Here is a 22,081-nt window from a genome sequence, read left to right as displayed (position 1 = left end):
TGTCATTTTGATATATCGATGCGCTTTTGTTTTATAATAATAGAAATATATATTTTGTAAGTTATGTTACACTAATGAATGGAGCTTTTGCATTATCTTGAACATTGTCTAGCATTAATTTAATGTGTTATTGTAGTTTACCTTGCTGAATAATTACAGATTAATATTGACATTAACCTGACTTTTAGCATAAAGAGAAGATTGTTTAAATTATTTGAAAGTTATGAAGCAAGGTAGCTTGCAATTAATCAGCGTTAGCAGGCAAGATCAAGTTCAGTAAAATTACACAGATCAATCCTTATGGCACTATATTTCCATGCTTTGCAGATATGTAAGCTTACCCATCCAATAAGAAGAATGCCAATTCAGGGTCGGATTTGATCCCCAAAACCGAACGACGGTCCCTCCAGGAATCAAATGCTCTGCCGATGTTCACTCTAGTTTTCGCTTGACCACGATCACGTTTCCGCTTAGCCAGAAGGGATTTAGTAGATAATTTTTTTTACTCAGAATTTGTGTAGGAGACGGTGTGCTGGGAGGATTGTGCTGGATTCCATCTCTATGATAACATTATCTAGTGTTGCAGTTTGTTGTCACTGTTGAATAGCGGAAGAGAAGCGGTTACTGTCTAAGGCAAGGCTCTCGGGAGCATGCATAAACGTTACACACTTGTGAGTGTGAAAATCGACCCGCTCCCTTCGCATGAATCAGTCTACAGGCTTAAATAGACAACCTAGGAAGTCCGGGAAGGGCTTATTTTTTTAAGTTGCATTACAAGCCGTTCACAATATGGCAAAAATGTACCTGCGTTTGTACGATCATTCGCTTAGAGACATTTTCCAAGAACGTCATGCGTTTTTTATTTTGTTTAATTCGTCAACAAAAATATTTTAAAATACTCTATAGTGCCCATTCACTTTTTTGTTTTATATGCTGCTTTATTCATGTACCTTCTGCAGTGAAAGCCATTCACACATCAGCCCATAGTAAGGTATGCCTATCATCATTATTTGGTCTGTATTCTTCCCATTAACACTCTTTTATACACTCATCTTTGCAGTAGTATCTGTGTTATCATAAATTACAATTACAGAGTGTAATTGGTGCATGGGCACATCTAGCGTGTTAGCACATTAGCAAAATGAATTCAGATTGTAAACAACTATTTTATTGCATTTTCTACTGCATATTACTTTAAATCATCATGAGTGGTTAAAAAAATTATCTTTTACTGATCTAGTGTGAATTCTACTCATAGAATGAGGCATAAAGTAATTGATAACACATTTTAATGTCACAATAGTTTAGGTTTTACTGACCATTTACATATTTAAATGCACCTCTAAACACCTCCCACAGCAGTGTGGAATGTTCGCAAACAGTATACCATTGTTTGGCTGTTTCAAACTTCTTTTTACCACTGAACAAACAACGAAGAAGAACTTCTCTATAAGTATATAAGGTCTTCAATGATAAGAACACAAAGAATGGACTTAAGTATTCAAGAAGGCCGGACTTGCTTAGCTGCCTTAAAAGAAGGAAGGACGGGAGGACAAATAGCACATCTGTGAAAGTTTTTATATGAGCTCCAATAGATTCAGCAACCTTTTTTTTCAGCAGTGGATTATGATGTCAAACAATTCCAAAAGAAACCGTTCCCCCAAACCATAACCTTAAACATAACTGTCAGTGGAGCAAAATCTGTACATTTTTAAAACAAAAATGCAACCTCTCAATCGCGCTCACCATTATTTATTTCCACTGGACCAGACCCCATGTATTAGAGGTTGCCCAGTAGAGCTAAAGGGAAATGTAATTACACTTCATTTGATGCTAAAAATGTTGGATGGGGGATAGCACTTGACAGCTATTCAGTTAAATGTGATTGATTTCAGGGTACGTAAACCTTTGAAGCAACATGTCGATTTGACATGAACAACTTAGCAACCATACAGATATTCACTAAAAACCTCTTACAACACCTTTGCAACTTCTTAGCAATGCACAGACAGCCACCCAAATCACCTTTGCGGTGAGTCTAGCACAGGGCAGCACCACTGAGAAAATGCTAAAATCTTTAGAAAATGTAAACATGATTTATTTTAAATCTATACTGTAGTTGTAACTAAAAGTTCTCATAGAAAATAGTCAATACCATTAATCAATAATATTATAAACTTTTTCCTTACTTGTGCTTCCCTGTTCAGATATCCAAATTATATATTGTTGTAGAAATCCTCGCTGCGCCACCACAGGAATGGAATGCCAACGCACCAAAGCTGACTCATGTGTGACATTGAAAAAACTCACTTTGTCCGGACCTTTTGTGGGCACTGAAACAAATGCATAAATTTCAACTGTGCATTTAGAGAATATTTTGGATTATATCTCTATTGCGGAATAGTTTACCCAAAAATGGAAATTCTTTACTCATGACTCAAATTCCGGTTCCAGAATCTGCACTGTAAAAATTTTATATGCAGTGGCAAGGAAAGTATGTGAATCCTTTGGAATTAGCTGTTTTTCTGCATTAATTTATCATAAAATGTGATCTTATCTTCATTAAAGTCACATGTATAGACAAAGCACAATGTGTATAAGTTAACAACACACAAACAATTAGAATCTTTTATGTTTTTATTGAACATATTCCATAAAATATTAACAGTGCTGTGGAAAAAGTAGGTGAATCCCTAGGCTAAAGATGACAAAAAAAAGCTAATTGGAGTCCGGAGTTGGCAAACCTGGCATTACATTTTTTAAATGAGATTGGAAGTGTGGGTTACAGCTATTTTGACACTCAAACATATTGAGTTTGTTACTCACAAGAAGCATCTACTTACGTGGACCATGCCTCACAAAAAAGAGATTTCAGAAGACCTACGGTCGAGATTTGTTGCTTTGCAAATAGCATGAAAGGGTTACAAAGTTATCTTGAAGAGCTTATATATTCATCTGTCCACAGTTGGACAATTTCTTTCATAATTTTAAAGTTTATCAAGATATCCTACGGGAAAATGTTAGGGTGGCTGTGCACCAGCTGAAGCTCAGTAGAATTTGGATGATGCAGCAGGACAATAACCCTAAACATTTAAGAAAATCAACTACAGAATGTCTCCAAAAAAAAAAAGAAAATCCACCTTTTGGAGTTGCCCAGTCAGAGTCCAGACCTTAACCCAATAGAGATGCTGTGGATTGACCCCAAGAGAGCCATTTACAGCAGACAATCTAAGAATATGGTCCAAAATCCCTTCTGCATGTTGTGCATGTCTAATCCGCAGCTACCTGAAATGCTTGACTGAGGTTATTGGTGCCAATGTAGGATCGGACAGTTATGAAATCCAAGGGTTCACTTACTTTTACCAAAACACTGTGAATGTTTAATGGGATTTGTTCTGTGAAGACATAAAATATTTTAATTGTTTATGTGTTTTCAGCTTAGGCATATTGTGCTTTGTCTATGCTTGTGACTTTGATGACAGATCACATTTTATTACCAATTAATGCAGACAAAGCTAGTTATGTATGTAACTGTGAATATGTGAGAAGTGGATGACCGCCAGGGTGGTCCTTTGTACTGGATGTTTCCCTTATGGTTGCCGCAGATTGAGAGATGTATACCCTAAAAAGTCACTCCATGACATCTGTGTATGATGTCACCAATGTTATAATATAGGGTGTCACACCAAACACAGGGAGAGGAAGAAGGTAATAATTGACACTGTGGTGAAAAGAAAACTGTTTTGATGTTAAGCTGAAAAGTGGAAAAATAAAGATTCACATGGACAGTTTACCTGGCCCCCAATTCCTCCTTCAATGTATCAAGCAATCTGTCACAGTGGTACTGAAACCCGGGATTAGGAGGAAGAAACGCCATCTAGGAGGCCTTGCCATTAGCCGAATTCATCAAGACTCTTGCCGACATCCACCAGACCCAACATCAAGCACTCCTGTACTTATGTGTGGAGCAGGAGCAGCGTTTCCAGGTCCTGCTCCAAGGCCAGGTGGAGGATAAACAGATATTGTGGATTTGATGGCCCAGGGAGTACTCCAGCCACAACCCTGGTGGCAGCCATAGCCCAGCCCCACAGAACGCTCACTAAGATGGGGCCACAAGATGATCCAGAGGCCTTCACTGACCTCATCGAGAGGGCGGATGAAGTGTGGGGCTTGCCCAACACCCAGTGGGCAGCCTAATAGCTGCCCTTGCCGTCTGGGGAAGCCCAGATCTCAGCAAACTTCCAGATGCAAATGTCTTGGAGTATGCAGACCTAGAGCGGGCCATCTTGCAACGAGTTGGTGGTAACCCCGAACAACACCTGCAGCACTGCAGGCACCATTTGCCTGCTCAACAGCTCCAATGCCTGTCGGAGGTGGCTGCTGGCAGAGGATTATGATGTCGAGGCTGTCATCAACCTTGTGGTACTGGAGCAGTTTGTTGGCTGGTTATCAAAAGGAAAGGCTGAGTGGGTTCAGTGCCACTGCCCGGTGTCGCTGACGGAGGCAATCCAGTTGGCTGAGGACCATTTGCCATTGTATTCGAGACCCGGTGAACCATCTTCTTCTCTCTCTCTTTTCCCTCCCCCTCTCCTTCCCCTTGTCCTGTTCCTATTCCCCGGAAACTGGGAATTCTGACCCCAAAACTGGTTCCCAGGTCCCATGGGCTGCTGGTATTCCCTAATCCTGCCCATTCTCCCCCACAAGCTGGTGAATCGACTGTTGCGGGTGTGCCCATGAAGTCTATGCTGGTCTACTGGAACTGCGGAGAACCTGGGCATTTCCAGGACCTATGCCCCGTGATGGAGGTGGAGAAATTGATCCCAGACGAGCCACAGGCCACCACCGATCGAGCAGGAGTGTACCTGTGAGTATTAAGGGGGTTTATACCATTCCTTGGTGGATTCAGGTTGTAAACAAACCTCCATTCACCAAAGTTTGGTTCAGTCTTTGGATATAGAAGGTGAAGTGTGTGCACAGGGATATTCAGAATTAATATTGAGTGATGTCATTATTCAATTTCTGGGACAAAAGCGGTGTCGAGGCTGCGGTTAATCCCCGCCTCTCACATCCACTAATTTTGGGTACAAATTGGCTGGAATGTATAACTTTATTGAGGGGAATTTGTATGGACGGGTCCTGTAAAAAAGTGTATTGGTGTGGGTTGTGTGATTTGCTGGCTGGGGAGGAGGTGCCGGGACCATCTACGTCAGCTCCAAGGGAGGGGGAAGCCACTTCTTAGAGGGTTCCCTGCAGGGGATTTCCCTCTGGAGAAGACGCAAAACGTTGACCCTTACGCCTTTGACCAAGTGAAAATTATTGATGGTCAATGCCTCCAGCCAGACATTGCACTCACATACCCGTATTTTTAGATTATTAAGGATCGGTTGTATTAGTGACACAAGACACTCAAACAAAGGAGGATACAACCCAACTGTTAATACAGAAGAGCCGTCGGGAAATGCTATTCCAGACGGCTCATAATAATCCGATGGCAGGTCACTTAGGGCAGGAAAAACAATAAACTGATGGCCCATTTCTATTGGCCGGGCATTAGCGGGGATGTTCGCAGGTGGTGTGAGGCATGCTGTGAATGTCAGCTGGGGAATCCCGCGGCCACCCCAAAAGCGCCTTTAAGCCCTCTTCCATTGATCAAGGTCCCTTTTGAAAGAATTGGCATGGACCTTGTCGGGCCAATAGAGTGAATAGCACACGGGCATTGCTTTGTGTTGGTTCTGGTGGACTAAGCAACATGAAATCTGGAAGCAGTGCCTCTGCGTAACATCCCTGTACAAAATATTGTGGAGGCACTCTTCAGAATAATATCCCGAGTTGGGATTCCGAAATAAATCCTCACTGGCACTACATTTATGTCACTGTATGAATTATTGGGGATTAAATCAATTCGGAACAGTGTTTACCACCCCCAAACAGACGGCTTGGTCGAATGATTTAATCAGACACTAAAGAATATGATTCGTAAGTTTGTGCATGAAGACGCTCGAAATTGGGACAAGTGGCTCGAGCCCCTATTGTTTGCCGTACGTGAGGTCCCGCAAGCCTCCACAGGGTTCTCTCCATTTGAATTAATGTACAGGCATCAACCGCACGGTGTGCTTGACTTCCTATGGGGACCTTCAAATAGCAAAAACAAAATTCAGTACGTTCTTGACCTGAGGGCAAAACTCCTCACACTGGGGCAATTAACATAGGAGAATTTGCTCAAGAACATCAAAGCTGGCTGTAATATATAATACTCGGCTATGGGAGTTTGCACCGGGAGATAAAGTTCTTGTATCGCTCCCCACATCGAGCTCTAAATTACTCTCCAAGTGGCAAGAACCCTTTAAGGTCACATGGCGAGTCGGGAAAATAAATTATTAGGTTAAACAAATGAATAAAGGTGAAGCACCTCATTTACCACCTCAATCTCCTAAAACCGCAGAGAGAGGCAGTCCCCGTGACTTTGGCGATGGTGGTTCTGGAGAGGGAGGAGCTTAGACTGGTGGTGAACTGAAAATCCACTGATCGAGTCACCCCGGTCACGCAGAGACCACCTCTCACATCACAAGTCACAGAGGTTGCAAGGACAATTCTTCGACGTGTTCTCACTTCTTCCCGTTCATACGAATCTCATAGAGCACCATGTCAAAACAACTCCAGGGGTAGGTGTACACACCAGGTGTACCAGAGCACAAAAAGTGGTGCTGGTTGTGAAGAGTGATGGCTCAGTCTGGTTCTGTGTGGATTATAGAAAAGTCAATGCGGTGTCTAAATTTGAAGCATACCCAATGCCTCGGATTGATAAACTCCTTGATCGGTTGGGTGCAGGTCGCTTTTATTTGACACTGGATTAAACGAAGGGATATTGGCAGATCCCCTTAACTCCCATGTCCAATGAAAAGATGCCATTTTCCACACCGTTCAGATTACACTAATTCGTGATAATTCTGTTTGGTTTGTTTGGGGCCCCAGCTATGTTTCATGGATTCATGGACCGAATCCTCAGATGCAAGCTGCTTACACCGCTCCATGCCTGGATGATATCATTATTTACAGTAATGACTGGCAGTGGCACCTGCAGAATCTGAGGGCTGTCCTGAGGTCATTGAAACGAGCGGGACTCATGGCAAACCCAAAGAAGTACACAATTGTGTACGGTACCTGGGCTTCCACTTTGATAAGACCGCAACGATTGCTGCCTGCCTAAGCCCTAAGACCAAAAAGGAGGTGAGACAGTAGCTTGGGCTGGCTGGCTATAATCATAGGTTTTTCCTAATTATTCGACCATCCTGCCCGCTGACTGATCTGACTGAAAAGGAGGCACCAGATCCGGTACAGTGGACGGAGCTGTGTCAGGTGTTCATGCGGGTGAAAGCTGCACTTTGCGGTGGGCCGTTATTGCACTCTCCTGAATTCACTCTCCATTTTATCTTGCAGACGTATGCGTCGGACAGGGGGTTGGGAGTGGTACTGTCCCAGATGGTGGAGGAGGAGGAGCGCCCCATTAGTCGCAAACTCTCTATGGAGTACGTAACGCCGGATGGCTCCCCAGCCTGAGTCAGGCGATGGGGGAATGTGGTGATGTGGGCTTGCCGAGTGACGTCTGTGGAGAGCGAGGCTGGGAGAGAAAGAATGGTAAGTATTGACACCTGTGGGAAATTATCTCTAAAAGCTGCTCTGTTTTACAGTGAAAGCTAGAGAGGGATAGAAAGGGTGTCCAGACCACCGGAGGGGATAGAGAGAGACACACAAAGCTGACTGTGTGTGCATTCACATTGTGCTGAAAAGAAAACTGTTTTGGTGTTCAGCTGAAAAGTGGAAAGAAAAGATTTACATGGATGGTTTGCCTAACCCCCACTTCCTCAACAAATCTGTCACAGTCTTATATCTTCTGACCACCAGGGATGACATGTACCCACACTGTCACAAGGAGTGGCTCAAGTATCACCTTTACTCCTGGGACAGAACTGCTGATGTCAGCTTGGCAGATGAAGCAACATTCAGTCGATATAAATTAGAGAATGTGCAAGGAGATGACCATGTGGCTGCATCAAAGATTTCTGATAAGGGAACCCCTTTAAAAGCAGCCCAGAATGTCGTTATCCCCCAAACGGAATGGCCAGTAACAGGTGCAGGCCATTTGTGAGCCAATTCAATTACACAAAACACACAAAGAGCTGATCTGTATGGCATATCTCCGCTGTTACTGATCATCAGTGCTATCAGTGTATGCTGATAAATCAGCGGAATTATTTATGAACCCTGGTGTGAGGACCTTGTGCAAGAATGTCGGATTAGGTCTCAACTTAACACTCATGTCTGCCACACCCCAGATGAGACATGAAGGACTGACTGAATGCACATGTAATTCACTGATACACTTGGTCGTTGGCACTGCACGAAAGGGTGTTTTTAATGAGAGCCACTTAATGGGAGCTTATTCAAGGCAAATGAAGGGGATCCCACAGAGAAATTCCAAAACTGTGGGGAGATCATTACCCTTCGAGAGAGACACTTGGGATGAGCCCATGTCCAGAGCTCCTATGTGAGAGCAAGTAGCGCTCTTGACCTGGTGAGTGTGTTGTGGATGGCCTTTTTCCTTGAGGAGGCACACACTAGCCAATCCTCCAGGCATGGAAAAATCGTCAATCCCTGGAGCATCCGCGGTGATAGGGCTTCTTGAATGCATCTGGTGAACATTCTTGGGGCCAGAGACAGGCCAAATGGAAGGACCTTGAACTGGTATATGCAGCCCCTCAATGTAAAGCGAAGGAACCTCCTGTGCTCACTTGCCATTGGGATTTGAAAGTAAGCATCCTTTAGGTCCATTGAGGTGAACCAGTCCCTTCGGCAGAAGCTTTGCGGAGCATCCAGAGTACACAACATGTGGAAAGGAAGAAACATTAAATATATGTTTAGCTGGTGGAGGTCCAGTATTGGCTGCTGGCCTCCTCCTTTTGTTGGAATTTTTAAATATGTTGAATAAAACCCTTTTTCTGGAACATGGGGGTTCACAATGTCTATTTCTCCCTGCTTCAGAAGGGAATCAATCTTCTGCGTAAGTAGCAAGGCCGTGTTCTGAACAATGGTGACCCTGGGCTGAGAGCTAAGGGGTGGCCGGTGATAGAATTGCATCCTGTACCCTTCTGTCATTATGCGCACGACCCAATGGACCCAAAAGTTTGCCAGTAGGCCAGATGTTGTGCTGTTAAAAATCCAATCGCCGGCCGGGCCGAGTCAGTACCTGACCTTCCTCACCCCAATGTGGAAAGCCGGACATTGCGGTGGGTGTCGTAATGGACATCTTGTGGGTTCCGAAGTGGTTGCAGTGTCCAACACTCATCTTTCACTGCCAGTCCAAATACATGGCCTAGGACAAGAGGCAAGGCCCAGATCGTGGTCCTACACACATCTGGCAAAGGTGTCTGAGCAAGCCAGACCTGGTGGCGGCCACATACCAGTGTGCCTACCAGTCTGCCTAGATCCTGGGCTTTGAAGCCCACTATCTGCAAGGCTGTACTCAGGAGGTCATATTGAGCCCTTTCCTCTCCACTGCCTGATAATGATGTCTGCAAAGCCAGTAGCACATAAGCCAGGGAATTAGAGAGCCTGACCATTCGAGTCACTGTGTTGTGAACCTTAATGATGAGGTCATCTGTGCGTTTGCATTCAGCACTTGGGCAACGTGTGTTTGGACACAGTGCCTCGTCTGGTGAAACTACCAGTGCTGCAATGCAAGGGTCTACTGCAGGCATGTTAGCAAGGCTGTTTTCTTCAGCCTCCTCCATATTTGACAGGGTGCGGACTGACAGACTCACCCATGTTCTCTGTGCATCTGACTTAAAGGCTGCTAAGAACTCCACCACAAAGTTTTTACAAACTGGCACGAAGAAGTCGCTAGCTAAAATAGGCACTGGATCTTGCTGCTTGAGCGGGTGGTGTATCTAGGCCCAGCTTTGCCAGAGCTACATTTATAGTGCTCTACAGACGGGCTGAGTGGCTTTTTGTAGTATCTTGAGATGTCAGTGAGCTGCCGCTAAAGACCATAGCTGACTGTGGTTCGGTTGGTGGTACAGACTGTGCACTAGGCGTTAAGTCTTCCACTTCTAACAGGTTCTGTTAGAAGGTGGTATTTGATGCCGCTGTGGGCATCATAATCCTCATAGCCCATGCCTGATACAACAGACTCAAAATCCTCTGCTAAGACATAGACAGGGTTCCAAATTAACTATAGCAAGAGGGAAGCCTTCTTTACCTTATTGGGGGGCCTGGGCACAGTCTCCTCGCATTCCCTAAGGCTCACCAGTCTCTGAGCTACTGACATTATTTAGCAGTTCATACAAGGATTAGTAAGTGCCTTGCAGAGGTGATCCAATCCTAAGGAAAAGTTGATGGCAATCATACAGCTCCTTTGTGCTAGAGCATTGTGCGTACTGCCTTGGCATATTCATGGCTGTACTGTGACCAAAAGTCACCAAAATTCTTTTTTATTGTTTTTATTTATTTATTTTTAAACTTAGAACAGTAATTTATAAACCAATTATACATAACAATCAGATTAGTTCTCAGAATAATTTATCATTTTCCACTTGGATTAGACTATCTAGAAATAAAAGTTAACCTTCTACCAGAAGGAAAATAATAATAAGAAAAAAATCTAATCAACTCACTATTCTAAACAAATTCCTCGAGTGAGGCTCAAGACAAGGTGCTGTTTATGTGCTTCAAAATAGCCTGTTACCCTAGCTGGTAATTATTCTGAGAACTAATCTGATTGTTATGTATAATTGGTTTATAAATTATTGTTCTAAGTTTAAAAATAAATAAATAAATAAATAAAAACAATAAATAAAGGGCTAGTGTAATGGTTATGCAACACTGTGACTGCTCGTTGCTGAGTTGGGCTCAAAGCAAGGCTGCCAAATGTTCGTGCTTGAGCGGTAGCTTGCACACTACCGAGCCGGGCTCAAGACAGGGTTGCTACACATCTTTAACACAAATTTCGCTCAGCTCTTACCGCTAAAATGTTGTTAGTTTGAATTTCCAATACAAGAGGGTAGCAAACAATAGCCCATGGAGGACAAAAATAATCCGTAGCTTTGACAAAAAGTCACCAGGCTGTAATTGTTTGAGAAGAGAAATGAGGAAGCCTGTTGGAAATTAAAATTCTCTCATCGTTTACTCACCCACAGGCCATCCCAGATGCGTATGACTTTCCATCTGCTGAACACAAATTAAGGTTTTTAGAAGAATATTTCATCTCTGTAAGTCTTTACATGCAAGTGAATGGGCACCATTCTTTTAAGCTCCAAAATGCATGTAGAGGTAGCATAAAAGTATTTCATAAGACTCCAGTGGTTGAATCTATTTCTTCAGAAGCATGATGATAAGTGTGTGTGAGAAAGTGAGCCATATTTAAGTCCATCATTTTTACCATAAATTCTCCTCACTGCCCAGTAGGTTGCGATATGCATGAAGAATGCAAATCACCAAAAACAATAGAAAATGAAAGTGGAGATTGATCATAAATAATTAATTTAGACTTTAATATTAATTTGTTTCTCACCCACACCTATCATATCGCTTCTGAAGATACAGGTTTAACCACTGACATCATATGGATTACTTTTATGCTGTCTTTATGTCCTTTTAGAGCTTCAACATATATTAAATAAATATTATTGTTTGTGTTCAGCAGACAAATGACAGTCGTACAATTCTGGGATGGCAATAGGGTCAGTAAATTATGAGAGGATTTAACATTTTGGGTGAACTTTCTCTTTAAGCACATAAAGAGAATATTTGAGGGTGTCTGGAGGATCTCCAGAGGGTTCTGCTGGTGTAACATTGGAGGAACCCCAAAAGGTGCTTTGAGTATCTGATAATTTTTTCAGTGATTGGAGACCAATACTTTTATAATGATTTTGCATCCTTTTTGAAGCTTGAAAGCATCAGACCCCAATGCATTGTAATTGCATGGAAAAGAATGACAACGTCTTTAAAATTTCTCCTTTTGAGCTTAATGGAAGAAAAAAAGTAAAATGCTTTAAAACAACATGAATTAGGGTGAGTAAATAATGCCCGATTTTTCATTTTTGGGTAAACTATTCCTTAAATGTTCCAGTCACTTAAATAGCCTCAACGTACTGTACCTCCCTCTTCTGAGTAAAAAGGACACATGGCATGAGTTTGATGATGTTTCTTGTTCATCGTGTGAAGGAAGTAATAATGACGTACAAACTTCTCCACATCTTTAATTACAATTAGACACAAAAGTTAGCATACACAGATCATACTGTATGGTTTATGAACAATATTCTCTACATGGAATGAAAGACTTACAATACCTGTACTATTTTCAATGTCCTTGAACAATTTATGGCTTGAGTTGTGTACAGTCGTTGGTCGGGTGTCACCGTCTTCCAGCTTGTACCATTCTAAACAGGTTTTCTTGGTTATATTTGTTCTCGGAAGATTGGAGCAGGCTGAAAATGGTGAGAAATCTATATCAGCTTGTGTCTGATTCTGTTTTCCTTTCTTCTTTTTTTCACTTACACTTATTGTATAAGATATGTGGTATAATTTTATAAAGAATATGGGTCATTCAAAAAATCTGAAAAATCTTTAAAAAGAGAGGCAAAACATCAGAATATCTTTTAATTATTTTTAAAGTTGCAATCTATTTTTGCAAATCTGCCCAAAGACATAAAAATTGACCACCTGGCTCCATTCTTATTTGCAAAGCTTTCCCTGAAATTCACTTCGTTTAAGTTAATTTTTAACTTAACCATTCACATGCTAACACACAAAGACCCTTTGTATATAAATATACCTACCGTTCAAATGTTTCACAGCAGGAATGATGATCTGGTGAACAGGTGAAATTCCAACTTTGTTAATTGCAATGATGGACACTCTGGCCTCAGACATTGTTATTGAGGTTTGAAAGGTTCGATTCACTGTTATGGATTTAAATTCATTGTGTTTTTCACAAGGCCAGACAGAGAAATTCAGTTTGTACGTCACCCCCCCGACAGACTGTTCAGCAGGTGGGGCCTAAAGGAAATTACATGTGAGCATCATACAAATTCCCTGCTAATCACACACCATCCAATAGTGAATATTTCTGAATTCCTCTGGGGATCTGATACTTACATCCCATGTGAGATTAACATCCCTGCTTACATCTCTCTGTTTTTCTACCCAGCGTATTACTGGTTTGCGGCTAATTTCTGCAGAAAGATGTTACATTTGTTAAAGAGATAGTTCACCCAAAAATGAAAATTCTGTCATTTACTCACCTTCTTGTCATTCCAAACCCATCTGACTTTCTTTTATGAACACAAAATGAGATGTTAGGCAGAATGACTGAGCTTGTTTAATCCATTAAATGAAAGTAGATTGTGACCAGGGGCTGTGAAGCTCCAAAATGGATAAGAAGTACAATAATAGTCATAAAAAGAAGTCCTTAAAACTTGTGCACTGTTTTCCAGGTCTTCTGAAGCCATTTGATAGCTGAAACTTTAGCTTGACAGCTATGGTCACCATTCATTTGGGAATTCTGCTATAATAATAATAAAAAAAACTAAAGTTGTGCTACACGGTAGAAAGAAAGTCATGCAGGTTCTAAACACATGAGTAAATTATGACAGAACTTTCATTTTTGTGTGAACTTTTCATTTAAAGGTATAGTTTACCCACATCATTAACTCACCCATCCCAGATGTGTATGACATTCTTTCTTCTGCTGGACACAAACAAAGATTTTTAGAAGAATATTTCAGCTCTGTAGGTCCATAAAATGCAAGTGAGTGGTGAACCAAAACAAGTAATCTGTCCTTTAATTTCACCCCAGTGCCCAGTAGGTGGCAATATGAACAAAGAATGGGAAACACCAAAAACAAAAGAAGAAGAATGTGGAAGTGAAAGTGGAGATTTATAGTAAAACCAATCATATCGCTTCTGAAGGTATAGATTACATTTAAGCTGCCTTTATATGCTTTTTGGACCTTCAAAGTTCTGGCCACCATTCACTTGCATTGTATGAGATAGGACAGTGAGGGTTAAAATTGTAAATTCGTCCTCTTCTTCTGCATTGTTCACTTGTGGGTGTACCCCAAGGGTCCCTCTTGGGACCCATTCTATTTTCTCTCTATATGCTCCTTTTGGGTTCTATCATGAGGAAATATTATATTCATATCATTACTATGCCGATGATACTCAGCTATATATTCCTCTTAGTTCTAATTACTCTTGCTCTGTGCTTCTAAAATGCTTTGAGGACATTAAATGCTGTACTGCAAAAAACTTTCTCCAATTAAATGAGAGCAAAACTGAGGTTGTTGTGTTTGGTCTCCCTCGTGCTGTCTCTGATATCACTAGGGACCTAGATACACTGTCTTCAAAAGTTCATCCTTTTGCAAAAAACCTACAGTAGGTGTGATTTTTGACTCCGAGCTAAAGTTTGGAAAACAGATAAATGCTGTGGTGAGGAGTAGCTTTTTTCAATTAAGGCTAATTAAAACCTCTGCTCTCATTTAAGGATCTGGAGACAGTTATCCATGCCATCAACTTATCTAGACTTGACTATTCAAATGCTCTGTATATGGGTCTATATCATTCATCTCTGTATCACCTGCAGTTGGTCCAAAACGCAGCTGCTAGATCGCTTACTGGTGCTAAGAAGAGGGAACACATTTCACCGGTTTTAGCATCTATCCACTGGTTACCGGTGCATTATAGGATCCATTTTAAGATCTTGTTATTTGTTTATAAAGCTTTAAATGATGTGGCCCCTTCTTATCTGTCAGAACTCCTGAGCTATCAACGATCCCCTAGAACCCTCAGATCTTCGGACAAATTTCTCCTGCAAATACCTCGCTCTCGCCTAAAGTTTAAAGGGATCATGCTTTTTCTGTTGCCGGCCCTAGACTATGGAACAGTGTACTTCTGGATGTTAGGTCTGCCCCTTCCTTTCCTGTTTTTAAATCACGCCTGAAGACGTATCTGTATTTCTTGGCTTTTACATGAATGTTTTTTGTAGACTTTATGGGCCATTTCTTGTTTTGTGTTATTTTCTTATTAGTCTTTTATTCCTCTGTGTCATGTTACTGTTTAATTTGCATATGTACAGCGCTTTGGTATACACTAGTGTTATTAAATGTGCTATAAAAATAAATTGACCTTGACCTTGTATGGACCTACAGAGCTGAAATATTCTTCTAAAAATCTCTGTTTGTGTTCAGCAGAAGAAAGAATGTCATGCACATCTTGGATGATATTAGGGTGAGTAAATGTTGACAAATATTTTTGGGTGAACTATTGCTTTAACCAAATGTTTTAATTATACTTTGTTGTCTGGGTCACACAGCTGAAATCAAACCTAGGGGAACATCCACCATGGGGCTCCAATCACTCCATAGGGCATGTATTGTGTCATTACATGGATGTAACAGCAATCTGGCCTGTCGCCTTAGTTGGACCTGATAAACGACCTGGTTCTGTAGCAGTAGCGTGTACAAATCTATAGACACAATCAACTCAATCAGTTTTCATGTTTTAATAACTATTGACATTGAGCACACAAACCTTTAATATTCAAATTATTTAAAGGGGACATATTATACATTTATAAATTAATTTGTATCCCTGAGGCCCACATATAATGTTAATAATGTTTTTTGGGCATCTAAAAAAATAAAATTATTAGTTTAACAATATATTTAGTTATTTTTGTGACTGTTTTTATGTCTATTTTTATATTTAATCCAGTATAGTTTGCACACAAAGCCTGCATTACTTAGTGAAATATTAACAAAAAAATCTTTGCTGAAGCTGATACAAGCAGCCTGGAACAGCAAGTGCACGTTTGGCATATGAATATGGAGGACGAAACCTGTAAAAATAATAAATAAATAAATAAACGTGCATATTCCTGCATAAATAAATATGTAAATGATTAAATGACATACAAAGAAATAAATGCATTATACAGCTTAAATAAATGGTTTAAATAGGATAAATAAATGGGAAATACAAAATGTAAAGGAATTGCAAAATTTGAAGTTGATTTTTAATTCTACATTTCTATATTTCTTTAATGATTCATTTATATCTGTATGTAGTTCTGTATTTAGTTATTCCTTCTCCTAAAATGCTAATAAGAGGGTACCACAACTGTTCATGCATCACAGTGAAACTATAGAGTGACTACCAGGTAGATATTCAAGTGCAACAGAACTACATACAGAAATAAATGACTAAATAAATATAGAAATATTGAATTTAAAATCAACTTTCAATTTTGCACTTCTTTTACCATATTTTGCATTTCCACCTACCAATTTATGTTTAATATTGTTTTATTTTTAATACATGGGTGCATTGATGTATTTACTGTATTTATTTATATGTACTGTATATCTCTTCGCTCATTTAATTATTTATTTATTCATTTATGCACAGATGTGTGGATTTAATTGTTTATGTATGTATTTGTGTATTTATTTACTTATTTACATATTTATTATTTCTGCAGGTTTTGTCTTCAATTTAAAACATTGATTCCCATTATGTTTGGTAATGTCAAAAGGGTAACATTCAAATAATACTACAACAGCTGCCAAATCATCAACTTATTCTTCATAATTACAAGTACATCATTTATTCAGGACAATATTATATAATATAAGGACAATATTATTCAGGACAATAGACCCTAACCTTGGATAGTGTTGTCCTCAGTTTCAAATGTATCCTGAAATTGCAAAACACATCATATTAGCAAAATAGCAGATTATGTTCAGGACATGATAGTATCAGAATCAGATTTTTTTAAATGCCTTACCATCTGCCATTCAGAGTCTCTCTCCCTCCATCTGATCTCGTATATAGCACTTTTGTTATCCTTCGGTTTGTCCAGTGTGAGATTCAGTGTGCGTTTTTTAGCAGACCTTTTCATACCGGTAATCTGAGGTGCACTATATTTGACTGTTGAGTGAAAGTGATTACAATACAATTAAATGCTGCTTAAAACCTAAACACGATCATTATTAAAAATAAATTAAAGACCACTGGCCAATCAAAATCAAGTATTCCAGAAAGCCATGTAATTAACATTTATAAAGTATAAGCTATGCAAAGACACAAGGTATGTTTTGCACTTATGTATTTAAGTTTCTGTTTCACAGTTAATCTTAATTCCACAATCTCCTATTGCACAAATGAATGACATAAAATTCCCTGCATTGCATACCTCTTATTAATCTAGTATAAACTGCCAGGAAATAGACAGTATAGTTTCAACGGAAGTGTTTTCTCACCTACGCATTCAAGGACGACTGAGATTTTGTTAGAATTACAGGTGAGGTTGCCCACTTGGCGCTGTACCCATATCTCCATCTTTCTGGAGGTGGTTCCTAGATCCTCCAAAAGAAGGTATTTCTGTGCCTGCCTTCCAGTGTTCACACGCATGATAACACTTTTCCTTTCACTGTCCCTGTACACACCAGGAATTAGTGAGAATTCGATTTATAAGCACTGACATCCATCCAAGTATAACCTGCCTCAATACCTCTTGTTTGACAATATAATATTCACGTTTTGTTTTACACAAAGTGGCACATTATGCAAATATAAATTCATCTTTTCTTTTTTCTGATGTTCATAAAGACTTTTGGGTAACACTTTACAATAACTTTAGTTAACATGAACTAACAATGAACAACACTTTTACAGCATTTATTAATCTTCGCTAATGTTTTTTTATTATTATTAAAAATGATTTATTGATTCCATGTAGCAAATCAAATAGACATAACAGAAAATGCTAAATCAAACCACAAGAATTCATACATTTTCCTCCTGCACCCTGCACACACACACACACACACACACACACACACACCCCACCCCCACACACCCGACACAAACAAGCACTCAAGTGGTCAAAAGCCAACTGACAAAGACACACAAATAGACAATAAAACAGCAGAAAATATTTAGAGACATAAAAAAACTATTCTCCTCCCCGCGAGCCAGAACACCGGTTCTACCGGAGTGAGAAATTTAGAGCACCCTCAGTTGCAGACCAGGGCAAACTAGGTCGATTTATCATGAACGTTTTTTATTAGATATTTCATTTATCTGTCTCTGGGAACTGTCGCGCATCCACAAGATTTGAAAATGCTCATGGTTGCCAGATAATAGATGCAACACCCTAATCGGATATTAATACTTGCACAAATAGGAAATATTTCGCTTTATGTCATACTTAATGCAATCTGGCAACCATGAATGCGAGTGCGCGCGCTCGCTCTCTCTCTCTCTCTCTCTCTCTCTCTCTCTCTCTCTCTCTCTCTCTCTCTCTCTCTCTCTCTCCTCTTTGAAAAAACTAAACAGCGCGCAACAGTGCACGACTGCAAGCGAGAGAAGGAAATGTTTGTTCTTTGTGAAATACTGAAGTCTCTCGCACAGGTATGTGAATGTTACTCTAGTAGTAATCATATATCAGTGTCATATAGCCTGTTTTATTCAGTTGTGTGCTGAATGGGATGCCAAATAAACCATTGACAAGACTGACACCATGACCCATGAGCGTGTAAACAGGTTGATAATGTTTTGAGAATAAAACAAGTAAACGGGTCCACTTTGCGGCCAACATTATAATAAGCTTTTAGAATCTCTTTCCCGAATATTTTACTTTTAAACCAGACTTCTGATATAGAGTGTTAAATTGAATACTGAATTACCACTGCATTGAAGTATGGTAAAATAATCAATTCATAATTGGATTCAGCCTTTATTCAGTTTTACTACCACATGATAGGAATTATAGAAGCAAAACTTCAAGCAATCACAGAATGGTCCCATCAGTCTGTATACACTTCAGAAATGTGTGCGTCATTCATTGAGTGCATGAGCACACTACTAATTCTGAACTTAATGTTAATGGCTGATGTCACCCCAGTACCAAAATAATTGCACACCCCTGCTCATTTGAATATGTAAGACTAATACTGTAAATTAGATTTTTTTGAATCCCAGCAAACAAACGAAAATCCTTGCATTTTGTTAATGCAAAAAAAAAAAAAATGCTGCATCAAATCTTTTAAACGTGTATGATTTTGCAAATCAGTGTGTCCTAATCTACAGGCGCAGCACTTTGCTGTCATTTTCAGCGACAGGTCATGAGGAAAAACCCCAGTAGCAATAAATGTTTTGTACATTAAAAAAACTATTCTTTACGTTGTTTAAGTAGCATTTAAACATGATTTCATCTATTAAAAAATTTGTAATTGTGATACATCTCCACTTTATACAGAGCACCCTCACTATTTTCAGAAGCACCCTCAGTGATTCTGACATGGAACCGGGCCTGCCGAGAGCCCTCCAAAAAGGCCAGATAGCCGCCCCACTTCCTGATGTACATCCAGGTTGCCCAGCCTTCTATATACCATCTCCTCAAATGCCGCCACCCTGCCCAACTCGATGCACCACTCATGAAATGAGGGCTCACCACACGACCTACATCCCCTGAGGATTACCCGCCTGTCAATCATCAAACCGGTCAGAACCCAGATCTCAATATATCAATCACCCACATTCAGGACCACCCCATCACCAAAAACGCAGAGCCCAGGAATCTTAGTTAATGTTACATTTTAAAATCAAAAGTTATATATGTTAACATTAATGTACTATGAACTAACATGAACTAACAATGAACAATTGTATTTTTATTAACTAATATTAACAAAGATTAATAAATGCTGTAAACAATTTATTGTTAATAGTTTGTTCATGATACCTAATGCATTAACTAATGCTAACGAATGGAACCTTATTGTAAAGTATTACCAACTTTTATAATTATAAGGAAACTGTTATCTGCTTGTGTTACAAATGACAATGAATGCTGAACTCACCATATATGAAGCATGTATGTTGGTTTCTGCTTAGGGTTACTCTCCGCCCATGTACAATAAAAGTCCTCTTCTTTTCCAGTTGAATTTTTGTAACACAGTGGACTGGTTGTAGATATGCATCCCGTTGTAACTCGCCTCCATCCTGCCAGGAAATACATTGAAATACTCAAAATCAGCTGTATTTAGACAACAGTACATAAATGACAAAAATCAAGGGTAAAATATGATTTTACCTTTAATTTTTGTCAAAAGCTGTAGTGGTTGTAAACAAGTATGCATTTCTATTGATCTGATCTATACATTTAAAGTCCAAAAACGTGGTGTTCTTTAATTTTGTTTACATCCTGTGGTTTTAAAGTTGTTTAATGGCGGTTTTGACAAAAGACGCTTGTAGAGTTCACAGCTCAGATAAAATCTACACACCATCTCAACACACATGGAGTACGAGTGGGACTATTATAATCACCCAAAATCTTCATCTTCACTTCCGTTAAACCTATCAAGCAAATCTCTATATGATCGTCCTCTGCGGTATTGACTGAGCGCCATCACTGATACCATCAGCCATAACATAGAAAAGTGAGTGACATACATACCTTCAGTTAGACTGACAGAAACAACAAGCACCAACAAAACCACTCTCTTTTCCATCACGTCTAGTGCTCAATCAGATCCCTAAAAACACCTCACTTATAAGAGATGATGAGTACACGTGCAGTTTATATCAAACAACCACTGAAGCCAGAGCGCACATTGTAGCTACCAGGTTGGAAGTCATCTAGACTAGAGAAACATGAGAGGGTTCAGTTTGTATGCACTGTCTAGGGCAGAATGAGGTGTTAACTACTGCATCGTCACAAACCACAGCACAAGAGCAGCAGGGGAAGCTTTTCTCACTTTGTGAGAAATAACACACCGTTTGGTACCCCGCCACGAAATGTTTGAAAGATGTTATGCTTTTACTTTTACAAGTGAATAGAGACGTTAAACACTTGAGCAAACTTAAACTCATAAATGAGCAGGTTTTATTCACGTCAGAAATATAATTGAATCAACTTGAATATTTATACTGACAAATACAATTCTTAAGGGCTAGATCAGGTAAAAATAGCTCCTTAAGGTAACAGTGGCAGGTTACTGCTTTTTACGTTTCATGATGTGGGTGACTTTTAGCAAAAGTATCAGAATTTGACCCCTGATACTGACTCCATTTTTACATCCTCATTAATTCCTAAACACAAACCCTTTAAAACGTTCCATAAAATCTGAAAGCTGCACAAAGTCTGGTAGAATCAGCCAGGTTGTTTAGAACTGTGTAAACACTGCATACTAAAGGCACAAAACTGCACTGGCACTTATTACATACTGTTCATATCTATGCTAAGAAAATCCCCCTTCACCAGTCATCAATCCTGTTAGATGCCTCATAATATCTCTCCCCTGCCACCTGTTAAGCTCTCTTTATTACTAATCTTCACTGGTTAACATTAAGTCACTAATTTGTGTTCTCTGATATCCAGACTTAGTGTGTCTATATTTATCAAAAATTATTTAGTCCTGTGGCTCTAAATAAATGTATCAGTTCTCACTTATCTATGCAGGTTTCCAACAAATGATTAGAGCATGTCAGTTTCACTTTTTATAAGTGTTCTTGTGGGTGAGAGGAATGGTAATGCTCAAGTTTAACCACACTTTGTGGCTACTATTACAGTGATATTAACTACTTCCTCAGTTATTAATAGTAACTGTGCAGCTAAGCAGCATTTGCATTCTCTTGAATCGTCAAGTTCCAACTTCACAAATATTTCTTCAGACGTTATCCAAATGTAGGATGAAAGTAGCAAAAAAAATTATGAAGAAGAAAAAAATATGCTTTTATGTTTTGTGTTATGGTGAATGCACATTTGTAATTGGGTCACTTTATAGCTTCATGGAAAGGGTGATACCTTTATTTCCTATGAGGATGACTTTAGCTCAAAAGCAAGAATGAGTTTTGACATGTTATATGTTACCATTGTAAAAACTGGAAAACTAAACTGGAAAAAAATGTTAACCTAAAAAAATCTGCTTCATGTGGTAGAATCTAATGTAATTGGTTTGATTCAAGTCTGAATCAATATGAATACATTAGGTTACACCAACAAAGGTAATTTTAA

General features: G+C 39.6%; 1 protein-coding gene across 1 annotated transcript in view; it reads right to left on the bottom strand.

Annotated features, from left to right (window-relative positions):
- The window catches only part of LOC127625836 (interleukin-31 receptor subunit alpha-like), a 35,534-nt gene extending 14,842 nt beyond the window's left edge, over positions 1 to 20,692 (bottom strand). Inside the window, exons 1-11 of the mRNA XM_052101244.1 lie at positions 20,522 to 20,692; positions 19,926 to 20,067; positions 17,322 to 17,497; positions 16,847 to 16,989; positions 16,723 to 16,756; positions 15,383 to 15,523; positions 13,156 to 13,232; positions 12,837 to 13,056; positions 12,348 to 12,485; positions 12,153 to 12,251; positions 2,190 to 2,333 (exon numbers count right to left, since the gene is read on the bottom strand). Coding sequence (XP_051957204.1) covers positions 2,190 to 2,333; positions 12,153 to 12,251; positions 12,348 to 12,485; positions 12,837 to 13,056; positions 13,156 to 13,232; positions 15,383 to 15,523; positions 16,723 to 16,756; positions 16,847 to 16,989; positions 17,322 to 17,497; positions 19,926 to 20,067; positions 20,522 to 20,576 — 1,369 coding nt within the window. The 5' untranslated portion in view covers positions 20,577 to 20,692. The remainder of the gene's footprint in view (positions 1 to 2,189; positions 2,334 to 12,152; positions 12,252 to 12,347; positions 12,486 to 12,836; positions 13,057 to 13,155; positions 13,233 to 15,382; positions 15,524 to 16,722; positions 16,757 to 16,846; positions 16,990 to 17,321; positions 17,498 to 19,925; positions 20,068 to 20,521) is intronic.
- Positions 20,693 to 22,081: the final 1,389 nt, after the last annotated feature.

The sequence above is a fragment of the Xyrauchen texanus genome, chromosome 32 (genome assembly GCF_025860055.1).
Source record: "Xyrauchen texanus isolate HMW12.3.18 chromosome 32, RBS_HiC_50CHRs, whole genome shotgun sequence".
Lineage (NCBI taxonomy): Eukaryota > Metazoa > Chordata > Actinopteri > Cypriniformes > Catostomidae > Xyrauchen > Xyrauchen texanus.
The sequence above is the reverse complement of the archived record's forward strand: the minus strand, read 5'-3'. Positions and strand labels throughout refer to the sequence as shown.